Below are 23,282 nucleotides of genomic sequence, written 5' to 3'. Positions count from 1 at the left end.
ATGTTGATAGAACGCCCACTGAGAATAGAACAATACGAAGCGATCAAAAGACCTTGCAGATTAATCTTGCTAATTGACGATAGAGCACATACTGATCGACGGAGAAATGGCCGACGGCTGACGGTTACGTGGCTCAATATTTTTGTAGTTTGATTGACATTTTCTTTTTTTAACGAAAGCAATTTCGAAATTATATGATTATAATTAATTACGCAGCGATGCGGTGATAATTCGATAGCTAAATTACTTACTATCCGATAAGCGTGAACGTATTGGCCATTCTTAGAATTTTACCCAAAAAATGAAGTATTTTTTTTATTTAAATAATATTTTAAATAAAGGCTAAAAGAGCAGACGGCTTCACTCGGTTCCACCCCAAGCTAGGCACTTGATAACCAGCTTTTATAGTAAGTACATACTTCATCTGTTGTACGCACAATCGCACGGATCGCCCTTTCCGACTTTACCATTCACATTTTTTTGAATACATCCTTTTCACAAGCCTATTCTCATTCATTCCTTTAACAAATCCAAATCACCGAACAACCTTCTATAATGTAAAAAGCAGGTGTCTTTTTCAACATTTATATAGGTGTTCACTTAACAATAATGAAATTGAAGATGAAGTGTAATTAATTCTCATCTTACACAAGATATCGTACTCGGTTATTGAAAAAGAAAAAAAAGATTTCAGGATGCAGAAATTCAAAATACAGAGGTGTTTTCTTAAAAATATTTTTTTAAATAGCTTCTTTAAGTCAGTTCGGTATTTGTAGAGTTCTAGAACATACGATAATAACAAGTCCCGAAAACCAGTAATTTCAAACAATTAACATCTTGAAAAGACAACCTTCATCTTTAATGCTCAGACCTGCAACAATATCGTATAATGTCCGATCTATTATGTCTGCAAATGGCCATATGTGGCGATTGTTTTAATAAACTACTCAACATGTCTTCCTGAGAACAAAGACGGTCGAGAGATAAAAGAGACTTTAAAATCTCAACGATCGGACCACGGGCGCGGGCAGACCGCTCTGATATTAAACTTCAACGGATTTAGCCTTTGAAAAGAATATTTACACTGAGAGCCATCTATATGAAATGAGAATTTTTACAACGAAATTGCTCCATATATATGCAGTCTCTCATAGATGTATTTTATGTAATCTACAACAATATATCAACGTTTTATGTTTTTGCTTATCTACTATACATAACAAATCAATTTTATATTCACTCTAAGGATCTTCTGGGTGCATTTTGAAAATTTTGTATGACATAACTGATAAATTATACAACGATCAAAATAAAATTTAAGGACATCCCAGAAGCATATTGTGAGAGCTGAATAAAATTCCTACGGTACGAACAACTTCAAGTATCGGGGAAGTCCGCACTGCGACAGGGCAGATGTTCTTATCAATTTCTCCCGCAAACAATCTCAAATTTAAGATTCTTGCGAATATATATTCCGGTTAGGTATGCGACTGCTGTTGAGTTCGTGAAATATTTAATACGAGACCGGGATTTACACTACAAGAGACGGATAGGAATCGTCCATCCCTCCACAAGAACACATCGGTTAGTCATACAAAAAAAAACAACGGCTATTGATAAAAAAAACAATATAAATACAAATACAATGTTTAAATACAACATTTTGGCTAAATCTTTTTGACTTAGATAATAGTCATCGAAGATTTCAAGACAAAAGTATACAAAAGCCGAATAATCCCAACTTATATTTGTATTTGGCATAAATGTAGAATAACTAATTAAGTTTTTTTTTAATTCCGCGGAGACGACAAAAGCTATAATATCTAATAAATTAACCAAAATGTAAAGTTACACAAAAAATTTGATCGGTTACCGGGCTCTTAAAAAGATCTTGTATATGAAAGAAGTCACATACTGCACCGGATACACATACTACTGCCATTGTCACTGCCACTAATTTGGTGATTAAAACGAGCATAAATAAAACAAATGTTAACTTCATAATTGAAAACAATTAAATCATTTTAAATCCCATACAAACTTGTCAAACCAGAACCAGGAAAAATAACTAACAATCATTACAAAATTAAACATATATGTGTACAAGCTGTCGCCCGCGACTCTGTCCGCGCGGATAAAAAAATAGTAGCCTATGTATTCTTTCAAACAATGTACGACGACGATCCGTAGTGATGTTCTGCAGATATGTACCTCCTAATCTATATCTTTCCACCCATCCACACATCCAATATCCACAATTATAACATAAGTGAAATTTAAATTTATTTAGCAATAACAGCGTTTAATTTATCAAGTTTGAACAATAAAACTATTACGTAAACAAAAACGCTAAACGAATTATTGTGTACTAAACTTATCTAATTTTAACAAATACTCTTATCAACTAACGTAATTAAATAAAAATTTTGAATTATGTCATCTATAATTTAAATCGCCTTTTCGATTCTTATTCCTTGAACAATAGACAAATAGCAATCATTAAATTATAAGAATTATATTTAAAGGTCCATATTGACAAAATGGACTTTATCTTTTATAACATTCCAACAAAGGTTACCAGCTTACTCGTAACTTCAGGCTGTTTAACGTTGTTTGCTTTCATGTCTGGAAGTCAATTTGTTATCTATAAAGAATTAAACTTCAAATTATATCGGAGGTAAACGAACTTATATCGTAAATCGAACTCGATATGGTTGGTCATTTCATCAGTTAACGTTTCCGCAGCGGTGACCTGTGACCTTTCAAAGCATTACCGGCTACTAAACTGAAATTTGCAGCTTCAAACTAGGACAAACGCGATGTTCTCTCAGTAGCTCACTGACAAATAAAATTGTATTTATATTATATATAACTAACTAGCTTTTACCCGCAACTCCGTCCGCGCGGAATAAAAAATATAAAACGGGGTAAAAATTATCCTATGTCCGTTTCCTGGTTCTAAGCTACCTGCCCACCAATTTTCAGTCAAATCGATTCAGCCGTTCTTGAGTTATAAATAGTGTAACTAACACGACTTCCTTTTATATATATAGATATTATAAATGCAAATGTTTAGATAGATGGATGTTTGTTTAAAGGTATCGCCAGAACGGCTGCATGGATCTCGATGAAATTTGGCATAGATGTAGAACATAGTCTGGAAGAACACATAGGTTACTAATTAAGTTTTTTTTTTTAATTCCTCGGGGACGGAGTCGCGTGTGACAGGTAGTAACTCATATATATAGAGTCTTTATAGAGACTAAACGTGAAAAAACGAAAAACTCGTGAAAAATGGTATTTGTTGCACGAATGCAAAAATTTGACCAGCTGCTTCAGCAGAGAAGATTCACGATAATTGTGAAGGACAAATTAACATGAACAAAGTTGCTCTCTCACAATTTTTTCTACAAAACAAAAAAAACATTAGACTAAAACACTAAACATAACAGTTATTCGACCTAAAAACGTGATACCGACCGTGATGGCTTTAGAAAAACAGGCTCACTTTAATTTGACTAGCTCCATACAATAGTGTGAAATAATAGCGGTTGAAACAAAAAGTTACAAAATGGAAATAACTGCCTGTTGTTTTATATTTACAGACGAAACTTTCAATGGCAGTGTGACATTGGCATATTACTTGTATTCGATGTGACTATCGCACTAAGACCGCAGAACATTTTTACATAATACGACAATGAAAAGAAGAATACTTGATTGGAAAGTAGGTTTAACAACTTCTGGAGTGATCTACTTTTTCAATAAAGTATTGAATACACAATATATAGATAGACACATGTTGCAAATTCTATTATCTATTCTTATAAAAAGCAAATTTTTTTTTTTTGCTTGTGAATCGCGTGAACACTATCTACAGTATCAGTACGAGAAAAGATCAATCGACGAGGAATCGTCTTTAGAATTCCTAGACTATTAATTAATTTAATTTCTTAATCTTTTACCTTTTTCACGAACGTACCAATGCTGTTATCGTATCAATAATAGCAATCGAATGTACTAGCCTGGCTATTCAATACAGCACTAATCTCGCGTAATTTCAAATGCCAAACAAAATTCTTATACAAACGGAAGAAAAACTTTCTCCGCGCCCTTTTTATTGCTAGTGCTTTTGCAAACACGAAAAATTTAGTCACTTTTTTGATAAGTATCTATGTATCCAAAGCTAAAACTCACCCAGAGGCGACCTTTACTTTTTACGACGCATATTAATCAATAAGTACTTACCAAATTGGCTCGTTTCGTAATTTCAATGCCAGCTACTCTGTCTGATTAAATATGGCTACTATGTTTAAAAAACAACGGTTACATAAGTTTCTTTAAAAAAATGTTTTGATAATGCACATTTACTGTAATTATGAATGTCTCATGAGTTATGTTTCCAAGTAAGACTTTAATTTATTTGTAATGAGATAGAAATTTGGTATCAAATTATCTGCTACTTCTTTTAAAATAATAGGTGAATAATTTTTATAGTAAGCTTTTTGAAATTATGAAGAACTGTTAATTTAGAATAATAGACATAAGTAGAGAAAAGAACAGATTAACATTATTTTTACCACTGTCTATGATTATAGGAAAGCAAGCATATCTTTTTATTTTTATCTGTACTAAGTGGAAAAAAGTATGATGTACAAATTCTAAATATGGACTTTATTTAAAACATGTATTCTTGATTAATGGGTTTTGACTTTTAAAACACATGTACCAAAACATATTGTTATAATTTTTTTCACAGAAAATTAGAAAGAACACACTATGTGTTTTGAATGAGTGTTCTAGTAGCTGTAACTCATGTATACTAATATTGTATATGTTTTAAACAAGATATCATTTGATTTCTAACTTTCAGTGACTTGTTAAAACAAATAGGAACTTTAAATTTACTTTTAAATGTTATTCTGGACAAATATGAGTTTTAAAACTATAACTGGTGTATGTTAGTGCAGAAGAATATGAATTAATTGTTGGATTTTTCGCTTAAATTAACCAAATTTTAGTGTTGTGATTTTGTACACATTATATAATACAGTTCACAAACAGGATTTAATTATCAACAAAAACTTATACCTAATCATACATATTAGATGAATTAAAATTAAATTTGATTTTCTTATTGCTAATTATTACAGTAACTAGATTACGTTTGCAGTTTAATGAGCCAATTATTAATAATTTATAAAAGAGAATGTTTAATTTTTGATTATTATTTTTTTCATGCAATTTTAAGATGCTACAAATAGTGGACATAAGCTAACTTAAATAAGCAGTGATGCCAACAAAAGCTCCAATTACATACACTGAAAAGTGCTTTAAACTTGATTGAAATAAATCTATAGTGCTATTTATTAGTTTATTGTTATTAATTATTATAACACGTAATCTTAAACATTTTCGATCATCGACGCCGACCGGCAATATTTCACGCCACATATAATACTACAAGTTATCCTTATTACTTTAATAGTCTATTGTAATAAAGGACGTGTAATAAACTACATGAGTTTCTGTTAGTAATATAATACATGCTTAAAAAAATAAACAATGAAGTGATATCGTAACACTTATCTTTATTTTGATAGTCTGAACGATAAAGTAACTTTTTAAATTACAAATTTTCAAAGTTTTTTCATAGGTGAACATAAATCCGGTTTGAAATATTGTGAAATATTTCTTTTTATTCTAGATATAATTTGAAAAAACTTGGGTAAAGTTGCAATACAAACTGACAACCGCAAACTTACCATCTTTGACATTCTTTGAAGACTGCGATGATGATACTCCTGCTATAGTTTTCTCACTAGCACAGTACATTATAACAGAGTCCGCGAACTTTTACTACTAAATATTTCTCATCTAGACAAATATTTCATGTTATTATCTTAAAAATTATAAGATAACGCATTACATTCGCACGTAATACGATACACGGCGGCCATTCTACATTCCGATTGTAAATATGGCGTCATAGATAATAAAAATACGGTTTAAATTGAATTTGAATTCAAAACTTCTGTCTTTTAAAAGTTTAACTAAAAACTGTAACTTTAAATAATAACAAAATAGTTACTAGAGTTACTAGAAACTCAGTAAGTAGTGTTTGTCCAAACATGTATGTTATGTACACATATTATCTCTGTAGCCTTAAAAGATTACTACAATTGAATCTATTAGAATTCGTTACAAGTAGAATTCGTTAGTGTTATCTTTTTATTTACACCTATTAAAAACACTTCAAAAAGTTTAAATATTTTTTTTACATTTTCACAAACCTTTTGTGCTGATGTTTGTTTATCTGCAGTCTGCAGTTTGACTGTATGTCACGTCACGTCACTTACGTCAGTTTCAGTCTCGCTCAGTCAGTGATTAGATAAAATCTGATAGCCGGGGTTAATTTTTAAACAGATCTTTTCGGCTAGAACATTTTTAATGCATGAGTTTTGTACGTAGAAACAAAATTGAAAATCATGATGCAGCATCAATACTGGGTAACAAAAAAGACCGTGTTAAAAAAATTAGGTACAAAAGAGGACGAGTGTATTGTTGCTTCTGATGCTGAACTTGACGCTAAATTAGAATTATTTCGATCAATATCAGACAGCTGCCTTCAATTGCAACGAATATTAGATCAGTATCAAGAACGTGTATGCATTTTGGCTCAAGAAGAAAATTCTTTGGGAAAGTTTCTAAAGGATGCAGGTAAATCGTCTGAGGCTTCTGGAAAGCATATGGTTTCAGCTGGAAAAGCTATATCTTACTCTGGACAGCAGCGGTTGTCAGTAAGAAGTCCTCTGTTGAGATTATACCATGAAGTGGAAACATTTAGATGTCGCGCCATAAAAGACATGCGAGCTACAGTTTCTGCTATGGAAAAAGCCCGTATTGAGTACCGTGCTGCATTAAGTTGGATGAAGTCAACTAGTGCTCAACTCGACCCTGATACTGGCCGCGGTCTTGACAATTTTCGCAAAGCCCAGCGACAAGTTCGTGAAAGCAAAAAGGTTTTTGATAAACTTACCTTGGATGTTTTACAAAAGGTAAATGTTACAATTTTTAAGAACAAATTTACTATATTTGTATGTTGTTAATTTAGTCAGTTCAGTTCAGTCACAAACTAGGTGTTGAAATTGTTAATGATCAATTCTATTTATATATTTTATATTATTTTAATCTATTTTTAAATAAGTATTAAACTTCAGATCTACTTTTAGATTGATCTTCTAGCGGCGGCAAGATGTAACATGTTCTCCCATGTTCTATCAACATACCAGAATTCTTTTCTAAACTTCTCCACTAAAGTAGCCCAGACATTATTAGCTACATCGGAGTCTATGAGTGCAGCACCACAGTATGAGTTCAGCATTTTGAAAAGTCTTCAGGAAGGAGATGGTAACCAGGAAGATTCAGTACCTAAAGATAAAGATCAAATGTTGTTTTTCCAGGTAAATGTTTTACAAAATTAAATATTTAATACATAAACAAATATGTAATGATGATTATTGAACTATTCAATTTACAAACAAGGTAACAAGTAATTACTATTGCCTTATGTTATTGTATTTTTTTTTATTTTATTTTTAGGATGAATATAAGGATGAAGTACCTGAAGAAGCTAAAAATGAAAATGCAAATGCTAATAATGATAGCGAAAATCAACCGTCTGATGAGAACAAAATTGAGCCAATCACATCGGATGAGCTAATCAATACAAATGTTACAAATGAAAACACTACAGTGGATGTTCAGAATATTAGCTCGGATTTGGCTGGTATTCGTTTGGACTGTGGTGATGCCTCAGCTAATTACGGATCTTTCATGCCTTCACAGCTCTTGCAGGTGCTTTATTACCTTTTTTCCTACCTATACATATTTCTACATCTGTTCATTTGAGAGACAATCAGTATTTTTACCACAAATAAGACTTCTATGTTATTTCAGGATTTGGCCACTGCAAACTTCTTGGATGGGCCACTAGCACCTATGAATTCAAATGTAATAAAAAATGCAACAGATTCCAAAACTGAAACCAAATCTACAACACTCCCTAAAAAGGATGATAAAGCGGCCTGGTTCAAGCTGTTTGCTGAACTCGATCCTCTCGCTAACCCTGACAATCTGCCTGGTTGTAACACCAATCAAAGCCATGCCGCTTAATGGAAAAAATGACAAGGGTTGCCATACCACAGGTGCTGCATTACTAATTCTATTGCATTACGTAAAAATATTATATGTTTCAAAAAACAAAGACTCATATTTTTTTTTCAAATATAGGCATTACATTTATTAACAATTAAAAATTTATTAAAACTAGCTCGACCGCGACTTCGTCCGCGCGGAATTTAAAAAAAACATAATTAGTAGCCTACGACTGTTCTACATCTATGCCAGATTTCAGCGAGATCCATGCAGTCGTTCTGGACATACCTTATAACAAACATCCATCCATACATCCAAATATTCGCATTTATAATATTAATCAGATAAAGTTAAGATTTAATTTTAAAAAAATGGCAACTTATTTTTTAAGTATAAATTGTGCAGTGTATTTTGTAGTATTTCTGAAATGTAATCGCCTAATATTAAACTATGTACCTTATATTCATATATAATTCATATTTAAAACAAAAAAAAAATGTCCCCTGTTTGCTTGGGAAATATGGTTTGTTATAATATTAGTAGTAAATGTTTGACATAAGTTTGTAACATTTATATTTATGATCATTCTGTATTCAAACCATGTCTAATTTTATATATATAAACAGGATGTGTCTCGTTTATTATATGAAGTAAATATGAAGATAAATCTATTTGAATAAAAATCATGATTGATTAACAATTTTGTACTTAAATGTAAATGCCATTAGGTGATATTTTACATTTCAGCCAGATGATAAATTCTTTATCTTTTTAGACCTTATTTAATTGCACCAACCACTAACATGGTAATGTAATAATGCTATATGGCTTTGTATATGTATATTTGTGAAGAATTTACTATACAAATGATCTTATGAAGAAATATTAACGTCTTTATATATGAATATTGGGCATTGAAGAAAAAATTATTTGTCTAAGTTTGCACTAACATTCCATTAGATATAACATGTTATGTATATTAGGTTAATAATTATTAGATTAGATATATTGTCTTCTATACCAAAGAAAGTTTTTTTAATAAATTTTACTGTAATAAATAATTCTCGTGTAACTACAAGGTTATATGACAAAAATGTTCTACTTAATGTATCTAGTCATTTCTACCAAATTTTTTTTGTTAAGAGTAAAAAAGTAATCCAAAGATTTTTGAAAGATCTTAATATTTTTGTGTTTGAATTTTATTTGTATTGTTCAATTTTTTTTTTTTTTTGTAAAGGGTCATTGAGAGCTTGAAATATCTTCAGTAATTTTCCAATGGTAAAAGTTTTAAGTTCACATAAATTGTGGTTATTCAAAAAATAGGTCATGTAATTGCTTTATCGTAATTTTTTTAAGTAACAGATGTAACTATTGTTATTACAATATTATTTTATTATTTAAAATATTAATCAATTAGTATCCCAAGAACATACTTGGTTATGACAAAAAAAATCTATTCTTGTATAGGTATGTTATTGGATATCTTTTTCTGCTTATATGGGCTTACTGATATGAGATGAAGATTTATTTATGGTGGTATAAAAACAAAATTAATGCTGCTTTATTTTCAATACTTGAAAATGCTGAAGGTCCATGTTTCTCATATAATAATTTTTCTTTAAATAAAAATAATTTAGATGTGTTATTTGTTGTTTATTTTGCAAATCTTTCATATATTTAATTAAAACTTGCCACATACATAATGCCTATAATTAGTAAATTTTTATATATTCCTGACAAGTAGGGATGGCGACGGGCATGCGCCCGGCTGTAAAAAATTATGCCAAAACTGTAAGGCTAATAAAACCTAGTGTGCCGAATCAACGTGAGTGAGATAAGGCCAAGAAGATGACAGACGGGAAACGATCTGCATGAAAGCATTGTGCATTCTGCTATCTATCTCCTATAGTCGAAGCCGATAGCATTACAAATATAAATTCATATTTTTGAATACATAGTTTTCACAGAAGGAAGGAGTCTTGGGCGGCAGTTATTGTGTATATAAAAAGGTGTATATATTTTAGTTCATTCTACGGTTCAGTGAAAATGTCACCCTAGTTCTTTTTGGGTTCGAATGTTTTAACACTCATCAATCGAAAATATAAGAACATTCTTAAAAAAAACTAATAACAATGAAACAAGAATACAAAATGAGTTGCTTGTGGACGCGTAAGAAAAAAGGAATTTTATTTAGTATGGCAACAATTTTTCTTAATGTAGTAGATGTATCTGGTACGATCACTGTCAGTGTCAGTGTCATTTGTCGTTTGTATTCGGATTCGGGTCGGAGAAGTGAAACATTCTGTGAAAATATTGAATTCTGGGTCGTGCTGTAGAAGCTAGTGATGTTATTGTGTGATTGAAAAAAATATATATTTGTTATAGTTATAACACTAATTAAGCTATATAAAAAAACAAAATGTTTAATTCGTGTAAGTAATTGTAATTTAATAATTTTTTTTACACATAACTTGAAATTTAATAATTAAAACTATTTGATTAGTTTTCCGTGGTCTTCTTGGAACTGAAGAGGTGCCGACAAAAGTATTAGAAGTGCGGTCGGACAATTATGTTTCTAGGCCAATACATTATAGGGAAGATTCTATGTTACTTTATGGACCAAAGAATTCCTCTGAAACTAAGAATGCCAAAGAAAAATATTACGAAATTGTTCTTCATAAACCATTCACTGAAAGTTTGTATCACATGTATAGGTCAGTATTCATATGACAAAATTTCACACTTTAAACATTACATATTTTAATAACAGCACCATAATACCTGATATATCATTCTTTTTCCAGTTTATTCCGATCTGAAACTCTTGAGAGCTCAGAGGAAAAGTTTATAGTTTTTAAAGAAAGAATTCCACTTTATATTAAAGTTACTAAAGAGGTTAGTAATGTCCTCAACCAATGATAACAATAATTTACTTTTTTTTAAATAAAACTCTGATTTTATCTACTAATTTTGCTTATGTAATAATGCTTGTACATATAGGTATTATGAGATTGTAACACACATGCATTTAGTGATCTATTCATAATTAGGTCAAATCAATAATCTAAACATGAAAGACTTATCAGTAGATTTAGTTCAAAGTACAAATGTTTTACTTTTATGGTTTCATCATACAAATAAGGATATTTCATTTACATTGAAACCTTTGACCAGTTTCACTTATATTTTATTATTATCTATTCATGGATTTGCACTTCCCAAAACATTTTCTGGGATAACAACAATGTTTTGAATAAGTATTTCTCATGATTAATGTGTAAAAGTGTAAAATTTTACATTTTTATTTCATCTTTCAACCATTCCCATCAACCTCTAAGTTTTTGCTAAAGATATGGTCAATAATAATAGTTGGTTGGCTGGATTCAAACCTACTATTCCATTTCCATACACATAACCACTAAACTATTGGCATTTCAATTCATTGTTGTTAATAATAGATTTATATTTCAGTGTTCAGTGCCTACATTGCAAAAGCTATGTGATACATTAACAAAGCATCCATCATGGTCAATAGCCCATTTGGTTGCCCACTTCGGTCTGTACGAATTGTTCAACGATCCGGATGTCCAGAAACATTTAGATGAACCGGATCCAGATGTAGGAGCTACTCCGTTAATGGTATATCATTTTATCAAATTCCTAAATTATATAAGCAGACGAACATCAAATTTCAAACTTGGAGGCCATTTTTTTTATTGGTGAAAATTGTGTGATAAAGTAAAGTAAGGATTGCTAATGTTATAAAATTACGTGAAAAAAGTTTTTTCACGCTTACATGCTTATCTGTGTTTAGATTATGGACGGGAAGTGATATGATTGTGTGTCATAATAGAAGGAAATGTTTAATAAATTGATTTAAACATTTCACACATACCAAATTTTTGATTGTTTTGTTATGGCTCTTTTACCAAGGTGGCAGTGAAAACAGGCAATTTACGAATGGTACAGAGTCTTCTATCATTAAACTGTTCATTGGACGTAATCGACAGAGAGGGGAACACTGTATTCCATTATGCGGCTGCTAGTAATAAGGAAATTATTAATGTAAGTATATTATTTTAACCATATTTCCCTCTATAGCACTAAAACTACATCATTACCTAAATCGTAGAAGGGCAATTACTTCAAGGAATAACTAAATAATGTTACAGCTAGTTGTAAATACAAGGCTAAACATTGACGGTCCTATTTCTAGATGCAACGATTTCGTTTCATTTGACGTTTATGGTGTTTAAATATATTATATGCTTTATTATAGTCCTCTGTCCCTTCCTAAGATAAATTTGCAAGTCTTTTTTATCAATAGACAGTACAAAACAGACGATTAAAGTAAAATGAAATCTTGACTCAATGGAATAAAGTTCAATTTTATTTGCGATAAAAATTGCTCTACTCTTCGTCCCTATTTGTTTGAACGGACCCTTACTGACGGGAAATCCTGATTAAGTATAGCAATATTCCAGGTTTTAGCTAATAAGAAGGCGACCTCACTGAACATCTACAACAAGCAAGGTTATACACCATTACACGTGTCGTGTTTGGCCAACGCGCCCGACTGCGTGCGAGCGCTTCTGTTAGCCGGCGCTGACGTCAACCTCTCCGCTGCGAAACGTTCCCAGCCCTCTCATGCACTACCAGGTACTTATGAATGCCTGGTACTTACAGACAGCAGATCTCTACAAAGAGATACTTTGAAAAAAGAAGTTGTAAATTTTCCTTGTCGTCAAGTTCACTGCCAGGTACATATAACTGACCTTCAAATGGACAGGCTAAAGTCGAGGTATTTTGTGCTTATTTGATTTTCGCCATTTTTCGCTCGTAGTTGCAATTGGTAGCGGTGGTAACGATTCCAAATAGATAGAGATAGAATTTAAATCGGAACAAAGCAAGAGCTGTAATTCCTAATACAGATATCAGTGGTACATATGCACGCCTGGTACTTTTACACGTTTTCTAGGACGCGGTACCGTAGAAGGAGATACTATGTATGCCAGAGTAATCTTATCCTAAGCCGTAAAGCATGTTTAAATCAAAAGTGAGCACAAGTATGTTCTATGTATTAAAAAGGCGGAAACTCACAATTTGCTTACGATTTTTAAACATTTATTTGTACTGCACGATACCAGTTTTGTTAGACGGTCTCACGATTAAGTCGTGTGTTGTGTTGTGTCACGAAAAGTTTGTTTATATTTGCGAGTAAATATTAGTGTACTATACAAACGGAAACACGTGGTTCACGTCATTTAAAATGTTTAGAGTGGTTAATCTGTCTCTTATCCTACACCGTCATACTGTTATTCGGTTTCCAAAATTTCCTTTACGGAGAATGAGTACTTCAAGTGGAACTGACTTTTTAAAAGGTTTCTTTTATTTCTATGATTAAGTAAAATCCCTTGTAAAGTTATTTCTTTTTCGATGTATGGTAACTTGTGTATATAACAGTGGGTTTCGACTGCTGTGACTTATAGTACATATTGTCATTGAATTCTCAAGGAAAAAATTAAGACAAAATGTGCCAATACTAGTGATAAAGCAGTGGAGATTTCGATTAATTTTTTAAACTTGCACTTAATTCTTATAAAATCTAGTATAAAGCCGTCTTTGAATATTTTAGTTTTGTATGTCGTCAGTCCTAGTCATCATGAATCAACATATTTTTTTTTACTTATAAAATCACGATTCGTTTTTATTGCCGTCATCAAGAAACTACGATGAAACTTTTTGTAATGTTTCGGTTCACATTACGTCATATGCTTCTAAATACGACCGCACCCAACCTTGAGTTATGCCCTTCGTTATAATATATAAATCACTAGCTGTCGTCCGCGACTACGTCCGCGAGGAGATATAAAAAAACTTAATAAGTAATAAACCAAAAACAACTTAGTAAATAAATAAGTAGCCTATGTGTTCTTCCAGATTATGATCTACATCTGTGCCTTTCATCAAGATCCGTTTGCCCGTTTCGGAGATACCTTCAAATATCCATCCATTTAAACTTTCGCATTTATAATATTAGTAACATTTAGTAATAAATCATAATGAACGAATCTCCGAATAGTTGCCTCTAAATTAAATTCCAAGGAATTAACCGTGTGTAAATCATCTGAACCGGTTCTGTTCACATAAACTTGAACCGTTGAGGTGCGGTTCAACAACTAAATCGGCAGCTCATCGCGATAACTATGAAGGTCGACTAATCGCGAGCGGTCTAATGACTAGCAGTTCGCAACTCGAAACGCAAATCATAACTCTATGCGGGTATAAATTGAGCTGAGCTGCGAGTAGGTTTACTGATCTGATTCACACATGTGAACCGTGAGTAGATTACAGAACATAAATTTTGGTTAACTTACCTATGTCTATACGAAATTAAATTACGTTAAGAGACCAGAATTATTTTTTTAAAGACCGAAATATAAATCTAACATCTATATCTATCTATATATATAAAAGAAAGTCGTGTTAGTTACACTATTTATAACTCAAGAGCGGCTGAATCGATTTGACTGAAAATTGGTGGGCAGGTAGCTTAGAACCAGGAAAAGGACATAGAATTATTTTTACCCCGTTTTCTATTTTTTATTCCGCGCGGACGGAGTCGCGGGTAGAAGCTAGTATATATATAAAAGAAAGTCGTGTTAGTTACACTATTTATAAATCAAGAACGGTCGAACTGATTTACCTGAAAATTAATGGGGAGGTAGCTTAGAACTAGGAGACGGACATAGGAACTTTTTTTTATCTTGCGTGCATTTTTTTATTCCGCGCGGACGGAGTCGCGGGTAAAAGCTAGAAATTTTGACTTTAATGTCGTACAATGAATAAGCAAATCGATTTAGAAGATAATGTGTAGTTGATTCTTCTTCAATCTGCCCAGCATCATTGACAGGAACTGACTCGTTTACTCTTACAGATAGTGAATCCACGAAGCACTATAAATAAGTTTTTTGTCTAAACAATATGAACTGTGTATTGGCATATTTCCCAAATTATCTTTAAATGTATTCATACTTCTATTCGTCGATGATTCACTGAAATGATTTCTGTATTCCCAGTGATCGATGTCCATTAGTTATTACTTATTTAGAAAACAATGAGATGTTAGTCTTATGTCATAGTATATAAATATATTTGATATCACTTAAATAACACATAGTTAACTACGGCGTGATTGGAAGGTATCAAGATGTTTGAATTTTGTAGTTAGTAACATTTTATTTTTAATTTAATTTATATTGTAAAAAATGTAACAAATAGGGAAATTAGAATGCTATATAACTAAGTAAAGTAAAAATTCTAGGAATCGTAGGCGACTTTGTCCAAGACAATCAGCCGAAACTTTACCAGCAAGATATGAAGTATGGAGGCACTCCTCTACATTGGGCGATATCGAGAGAAGTCATAGAGGCATTGGTCGATAAGAACTGCGATATAAACGCTTTGAACTTTGACGGACGTACCGCATTACATGTGATGGTGATGCGAGGTCGTTTAGAATGCGTCATAGCGCTACTATCAAGAGGCGCCGAGCACTCTATAGGCGATAAAGAAGGGAACACACCACTTCATCTAGCGGTCAAACAGACCAATGTTTCTATTGTCCAAGCTTTGATCGTTTTCGGAGCGGATTTGGAAGCAAAGAACAATGAAGGATACACTGCGAGACATGTTGTACCCATTGAAATGTCGAACAGCGCCTATGACAAGATTTTGTACATTTTGCATGCGGTGGGCGCGAAAAGGTGAGCTATTTGTCTACACATCGTCGTAGCGAAAACAGTTTCTCTGTCTAAAATTTTGAGTTATGTGCAAATTTCTTGCAATATAATTTATATGTGTTTAATATGAGATAAATAAAAAAAACCTACGTTAACACATTTCATGGGAGTGCTTTTATAATGAAATTGACCAAGCTAGCATGTTAATATGAAGTTGGATAACAGATGCCCCACGGACGTGGCGGGGTGTCGCGCGGGGTGCGCGCCGCGGGAGGAGTACAACGGCGTGCCCCCACCCCCCATCCCCTCGGCGGTGACACGTGACGTCATCAGCGACATGCTGACCTCCGCGGCCGTGGTGCGTTCCTCGCTCGACGACAAGAAGAAACAAGGCAGGTCAGTTTTACATTGTTACATTTCTTCCTTTCTTTCTATCCAGTTTTTTCTATGAATGGGAACACACCACGCCATTCGGTGACACTGAAACGGCTATCGAGCAAATTTAGTTGTCTATTTTTTTTGTGATGGGTAAGAAAAAGGCGTATTTTAAAATCGAGGAACTTATATTTCAGTTACTGGTAGGTAGAAGAAATATTAACGTGTTCTTATGCGGGCTTATGTCAAAAACATTTCCAGGTTACTTTGCTTAGACGGTGGCGGCATCAGGGGGTTGGTGCTAGTCCAGTTGTTAATCAACCTGGAGGCAGCTATCGGCAAACCTATCATCGACTGCTTCGACTGGATGGCCGGCACCAGTACAGGGGGTATCCTGGCACTCGCACTCGCCTCGGGAAAGAACCTCAGGGAATGCCAGCAACTGTACTTCAGGATGAAAGAGTTCGCCTTTGCTGGCCTGAGGCCATATCCTTCGGAACCTCTGGAGACTATATTAAAGGATTGTTTAGGTAAGTGAAGGGTGCGAGTAAGAAAGGTGATGGTATTCTCAACTTGATGTGATTAGATCAAAGAAGCAAAGCATATTCATGTATATAAATGTATTTGAGGTTTACAGAATATTACTATTTTTTTTTTGTTACCAATGGGGAGAAAAAATACCTTTTGCTCACTATAGATGTCACCATGATCAAGAGTGTCAGTATTATTAAATATACCACAGATATTTTGTATACACTTTATCTTATACAAATCTTTATCGTATACAAATTGTATTGTAAAATGTTGCATAGAAAACTTTGTAATTTTAAACACTTTAAATTGACTTGGACTATCTCAATGTTATGAATCATTGTTTGTTGTTAATCTAATCTAACTTTATTTTTTTATTATTACTATTATTTATTTTATAAAGGTGCCAGCTGAAAACCAGCACAGGGGCAGTTTAGTCTGTCCCTGCTTTGCTGAGCTGGCTCCCTTTTGTCACACTTTGTGCCTTGTATGTGTGTTTTTTTTTCTTTTTTTGAGTTTTTTTTTGTGTGTGGCAATAAATGTTTTTCTTTCTTTCTTTCTTTCTTAAAAGACAACGTACTTTGTGGCCTGTAGTTTTAATAACGACTTTCGTATAAAACATTGACACATGACAGCCCAATATTGGCGCTAGCGCCACCTACTTAGGGCTTTCAGTTTTTCTCCGCATTATTTGTATAGTCATGATCCTTCAAGTCGGATACCAATATAATCATATGTTAGAGACATAAAAGTTGTCCTTTGATCCAGGCACAGAGACGGTGATGGCGGACCTGAGCCACCCGAAGCTGATGATCCTGGCGGTGCTGGCGGATCGCAAGCCGGTCGATCTCCACATCTTCAGGAACTATCAGTCCCCGCAGGAGATACTCGACGAATACAATGGAGCTAAGAGTAAATCATGTTCAACTTATCAAAATGTTTTAAAATATATTGCTAAAAAAATCACTTAAAAAAATTGAGTGATTAAGATAATAAAAAGCTAATCCACATAGGATATAAGATCTTATTCCAATAGTGTTAAGCATCAATATACGATGCAGGTCCCCAAGGCAGTGGGGGTGAGAGCAGTGCGGTGGTGTCGCTGGCGCCGCCGCCGCCGCCCGCGGAGCAGCTGGTGTGGCAAGCCGCGCGGGCCACGGGCGCAGCACCTTCATACTTCCGAGCCTCGGGCAGGTCATGACACATACAACACATCCACCAATTGTATATTCCATCCTTATCCATACAAAAAAACACTTTGTTTACTTTAAAATTAATGTTAGGGACTATTTTTTCTGCAACTCCACGACTGGCGCGTATTTTGCTTGTATTATTTGATTGCTTTCTTAACAATAAATCATGTTTTTTCATTGTAACAAACTCACAATTACTATATTTCTTCATACAAACTCATTCATTCACATTAAATAACTAATTATATCTTAATTAATAATAACAGGTACTTAGATGGTGGTCTCATGGGAAATAATCCGACATTGGATGTGTTGACGGAACTCACAGAGCTCCGGATGGCGTACGAGGGCACCGGACAGCATGAGGAGGCTGAAAAGACTAATTTGAAAATTGTGGTGTCATGCGGCACAGGTATTATACATTTCCACTCACGTAATACGTGTTAAGACATATTGTGTTATCAGTGTTTTCAGAGAAAAATCGCTAAAATACAAGTTTAATAGGTTTTGCAACTTACTGCCAATTCAAAGTTTAATCGTTACTTAAACATAACTTAAAGTAGATTTATAATAATTTTCATACTATTTTTTATATTACAAGGTGGCACATGAGCAAGCGGCCACACGAATTCGCCGAAATGGCGAAGCGACTGCTGCTCATGTCTATGAGATACGTTGATCGCAATTGCAGATACGTCGTCTACCCTCAATCGCACAAAAAGAGAATATTTAACCTTCCTATGCATCTCCTCCATCAAATCCACCTCCTCTTCCCATCCTTTCCTTATAAGAAAAGGGTTTAGAAGGGAAAGAGGACTAAAATTAGGCCAAAATAACTTGGCAATATAATTAGCCTCCATCCTGTAATATTAATTGCTTGTATTCTTAAACAAAAACATCTAAATCTGTTATAGGCGTTGTCAGAATTTATATAAAACCTATTTTTATATAAAAAATAACTCAGGGGATCATTAGTGGGCTGTTATAATTTAGTTAGTCTTATTCCCACCAATTCACATAATCTTGTCGGTCTGTACAATTTTTTTTACAGCAAATGAAGTAATGTCTCGTTCCCAGGTTTGATTCCAGTGACGAAGATAAAGGATTACGATGTATTCAAGCCGGAGAGTTTGTGGGACACGGCGCGTCTCGCCTGGGGTCTCACCGCTATAGGGAACTTGCTCGTCGACCAGGTACAAATATATTACTTATCTCACTTAATAAATGCGAAAGTTTGGATGGATGGATGATAGTATCTCCAGAACGGTTTAATAGAACTCGATGAAATTTGTCGTAGTTGTACAAATAGTTTTTCTCACTTCTTCAGACACTTCTTTCTTCTCAAAATCGTTCACAGTATTACTGTAAAGTTATGGAACTCCTTACCTTTCTCTTTTCGATGCAGTAAAAGTATTGAATCATTTAAAAAACATATCAAAGATCACTATCTGTAGCTCTAATTTGACTATATTAATATATTAATACTAGCTGTCGCCCGCGACTTCGTCCGCGCGCAGTTAAAAAAAACTTAGTAGGGGTATGAAAAATAGATGTTAGCCGATTCTCAGACCTACTGAATATGCTCACAAAATTTCATGAGAATCGGTCAAGCCGTGTCGGAGGAGTACGGGAACGAAAACTGTGACACGAGAATTTTATATTTATTTATTTATATATTAGATTATGTAGTAGAATTGCCGAAATATTGTATTGTTTATATTTTTATTTCTTGTCACTGTTCATGCGCACTCTACAGATTTGGTTTACTTAGCTTCATTTCTACCCAAAGGTTGTCTGGCAGAGATCGCTGCTTAGCGATAAGACCGCCTTTTGTGAAAAGCCTGATGTACTTTTTTTTGTAACTCCACGATAGTGCACAATAAAGTATAATTCCGGTAGTCGTCGCGGGCGATAGCTAGTGTATATGAAAGACACAAAGTGAAGGTGTAACTGCAGGCGACGCAGTGCGACGGGCGCGTGGTGGAGCGCGCGCGGGCGTGGTGCGCGTGCGCAGGCGTGCCGTACTACAGGTTCTCACCGCGCATGTCCGCCGACGTGGCGATGGACGAGCGCGCAGACGACCGCCTCGTCACCATGCTGTGGGAGGCGCACGCGTACATGCGCGCGCACCGCGACAGGCTGCTCGAGGTCGCCGCCATACTTACCAATGGTGAGATATAACTCATTTTAATGTGTTTTAAATTGTAGTTTTTTTAAAGTAGGCTTAGATATTTTGATAGTACTATTATTATATATTATTTTATAAATTTTAAATTGAGAAATAAAGAAATAACCCCCACCGTAAAAAGTGGCCTAGCCCCACCTATACAAAATGAGTCTCGGAATTTCCAAAACGATGAGCTTTCTATAGCCTGAACTGCAATAGAAACCTCAAAATCATGGAATCTAGCACAATTAGCGCCATAAACCAGTGATTCCCAAAGTGATCCAGGTAGACCCGCCTGGAGTCTATGAAAGACCCAACGAGAATACAATAGCGAGGAATAATATTATTACAAGGTAAAGAAGAAATAATAACAGCGAGAGTTCAACGAAAGCGATAAAATTTAGTCTCCGAGAAAAATAAATATCGGTTATTACGACTGAATGTTGCCAGTTAATTTTTTTTTGTTGATTTTTCAGTTTATATTCTTTGTTTGTTACAGATATAAAGAAATAATCCATTATTATGATTAAGTTTCTGCTTCAAGTTACATATATAATAATCAATAATATAACATATACATTTTTAATACAAAAAAAAATATGCTTATTCTGAATTGAATTTATTATTTTCATTCTAATTACTAAGGTAGTTTTTGATAGTTGTATTAATACATATTGCTGTCTCTGTTTAGTCAAAGAGAGTGAAATAGATAGCAATATGTACACGTCGGGAAAATACTTTGTATTTAGCAGTTTTTTTTTTAATACCTCAAATACTATATGTATATTTGTTTTTGTTTATCTTAGAAATATATTTTTTATTTCTAGTCTGGAAATTTTGTTCAGTATAATTTATAGAAAACAGGGAATCTGTAATTATAAGTATTATACATTCACCTCAGTTTATTTAGTATTTAACATAACGAAGTGTGACAGTTAATTTTCATATGGCAACTACAATTTGAATAGAGATATAAAACAGGTAACACTATCTATAAAATTTAAATGAAGAGGCTAAAGGATACCGATATCCAATTCTTTAATAAATAAATAAAATGTCGGACCGAAGAGAGACGCTGCTGTCGCGTTATTTATCTGATAAAGTTATCAAACAAGTTGGACATAATTCAAAGTAAATTATGTCAGCACACTAGCGCCACTGTCAAAAATGTGTCACAAGATTCTTTTTGTACTGTTGCTGTCTTGTATTATTCTTTTATGTTTGTCTTTGTCTAAGTAGATTAAGCGATAGCAGCGCCTCTTTCACTGGGCCAGATAACCTCGTTTGTCTATACTGTAGCTGTCTTGTCATGTTTTTTTTTTTAATTTTATGCCCATTTAAGTTTCACATATTTTCTTACAGAGTAACTGAGATACCAACGCCTTTTGTGATCATAAACGTGTCGCACTTTAAATATAGAAAGTGAAAAGTCATGACTCGGAAAGGTTTTTGTGGAAATTTTTTGACATCACTTGTGCCTAGGTCAGATAATGTTGTCGATCTTTAGATCAAATTATCGATTGATCTCAGAGAGAGAAGATATATAAAAGAAAATATAAATTTTCAAGATTTAAATTTTGCCTTCATGTAATTTATGCCTTATTTACTTTATAGAATTCTAGATCGTTTATATTCAAAGAAAGACAAATTATTCGTATTTGAAAATACTATTTCTAATTTTGGTAGTTATTTAGACTTTTGTCCTTTACATTAAATGTGTGTATTATTCATTTTGAATATTAAAAGCTTAGGTATTAAAGTTTCAGGCTTCAGTGATAGTGAGATAATATGTAGAATATGATGTAACATTTTTCAATATATACGGCAATTAATTAGTACATAATTAATTAATACGGAGTGTAAGTTAGCGTGGATATTCTAAATAATTATGTCGTTGAATTATAAAGATGTTTTTGTCATAAAAACATTCTTTAATTTTAATAGATTTTTTTATGTTTTATTTCATAATTACTATGATTGTTGTGTTTTCGTTGTTTTTTTAAATAATACTTTTTACGCACAGATGAAATTTGTGGTGATATGTTGTTACTAGTGTTACCTAAGTTTCAATTTTTTTTATATTATCCAAAGTTTAGCGTGTATTTGCACCGCATAATCATCTTACTTCCATTTTGTCAAAGATACTAGTACATGTGTTCGGGGAAGTAAAAACCCAAGGTCATGCGTTCATAATGTAGCAATAATAGACTTAGTGTAAATGTTAGGTATATCCATATATCGGGATTGGAAAGTGAAGTACGTAACCCCTCATCCGCACGGGCGATTTTTTAACGCCGCGTTAAAACTCAGTGTTGGAGGCTCTCTAGCGAAGATGTTCCCAGCACTTAAAATCGAACACTGCGATATAAAGAAGCGTTTTAAAAGCACTGTTATATGAATTCAAACATGGGAACTAATTTGTCCTTTTTGAACGCATTTTTAACGCGCGTTAAAAAAAGCCCGTACGAATGGGGAGTTGGACAACAATTGGAGATTTAATGGTTTTGAATGTCGAATTTGTATATTACTGTGAATTTCTACTGTCGTGCCACTTGTATTAACACATGTAGTAGGGGAGGTGAAGCAGAGATTTTGAGATTTAGTCGAGTATGGCATTTAAATATAAGGTGCGAGTTTTGTACCCTTTCCACGACACATAAAATTTCCATAAAGAGCCGTGCGTTGGATGTTTATTAAACTAAGTGAAACAAATCGATTGTTAAAAATGCTTTAGAACGACAATTTGAGACAGGGTGAATTTATTTAATTTATTTAATGCGAAAAAGTTTACAATTCAAGTCTCTGACAATTTGCAAGCTACATAAAGTTATGGAATAGTCACAAAGTTGCAGTCACATCATTGTAAGATTGTTTTTGAACTCGGTAAAATTTCATTTCACCTTGTATCAACCTATTTATTTACTTAGTATATTGATTGGCTGTCGTAAAATCGCGGCTCTGTAAGGAAAGATCTATATGGGAGTATTAGATTGTGTGCAAGTTTTCTTCTATGTTTAACCGACATACTCAAGTAAATGCCAAAATCCTCACTTCGCCTCTCCTACTAAGTTCATTGCAGTTTTAAATACAATGTAAGGGATAGTAATGTGTCACTTC

The 23,282-nt window shown here is 33.5% G+C and overlaps 3 protein-coding genes across 3 annotated transcripts in view; 2 read left to right on the top strand and 1 right to left on the bottom strand.

Annotated features, from left to right (window-relative positions):
- LOC106718345 (cyclin-dependent kinase 14) overlaps window positions 1–5,959 on the bottom strand; it is a 65,709-nt gene extending 59,750 nt beyond the window's left edge. The window contains exon 1 of the mRNA XM_014512411.2: window positions 5,766–5,959. Coding sequence (XP_014367897.2) covers window positions 5,766–5,835 — 70 coding nt within the window. The 5' untranslated portion in view covers window positions 5,836–5,959. The remainder of the gene's footprint in view (window positions 1–5,765) is intronic.
- Window positions 5,960–6,369: 410 nt separating this feature from the next.
- Window positions 6,370–8,288, top strand: LOC106718330 (islet cell autoantigen 1). The gene is made up of 4 exons (XM_014512387.2): window positions 6,370–7,058; window positions 7,233–7,463; window positions 7,603–7,857; window positions 7,960–8,288. The coding sequence occupies exons 1-4, from the start codon at window positions 6,489–6,491 to the stop codon at window positions 8,173–8,175; spliced, it is 1,272 nt and encodes a 423-aa protein (XP_014367873.2). The 5' UTR covers window positions 6,370–6,488; the 3' UTR covers window positions 8,176–8,288.
- A 2,280-nt stretch (window positions 8,289–10,568) lies between these two features.
- Window positions 10,569–20,728, top strand: LOC106718320 (85/88 kDa calcium-independent phospholipase A2). The gene is made up of 15 exons (XM_014512373.2): window positions 10,569–10,589; window positions 10,661–10,871; window positions 10,962–11,052; window positions 11,629–11,796; window positions 12,091–12,222; window positions 12,642–12,816; window positions 15,482–15,923; window positions 16,125–16,295; window positions 16,536–16,804; window positions 17,574–17,717; window positions 17,867–17,999; window positions 18,265–18,410; window positions 19,076–19,191; window positions 19,955–20,168; window positions 20,665–20,728. The coding sequence occupies exons 1-15, from the start codon at window positions 10,577–10,579 to the stop codon at window positions 20,676–20,678; spliced, it is 2,439 nt and encodes an 812-aa protein (XP_014367859.2). The 5' UTR covers window positions 10,569–10,576; the 3' UTR covers window positions 20,679–20,728.
- The last annotated feature ends 2,554 nt before the right edge of the window (window positions 20,729–23,282 follow it).

Source organism: Papilio machaon, chromosome 12, assembly GCF_912999745.1.
Source record: "Papilio machaon chromosome 12, ilPapMach1.1, whole genome shotgun sequence".
Lineage (NCBI taxonomy): Eukaryota > Metazoa > Arthropoda > Insecta > Lepidoptera > Papilionidae > Papilio > Papilio machaon.
The sequence above is the reverse complement of the archived record's forward strand: the minus strand, read 5'-3'. Positions and strand labels throughout refer to the sequence as shown.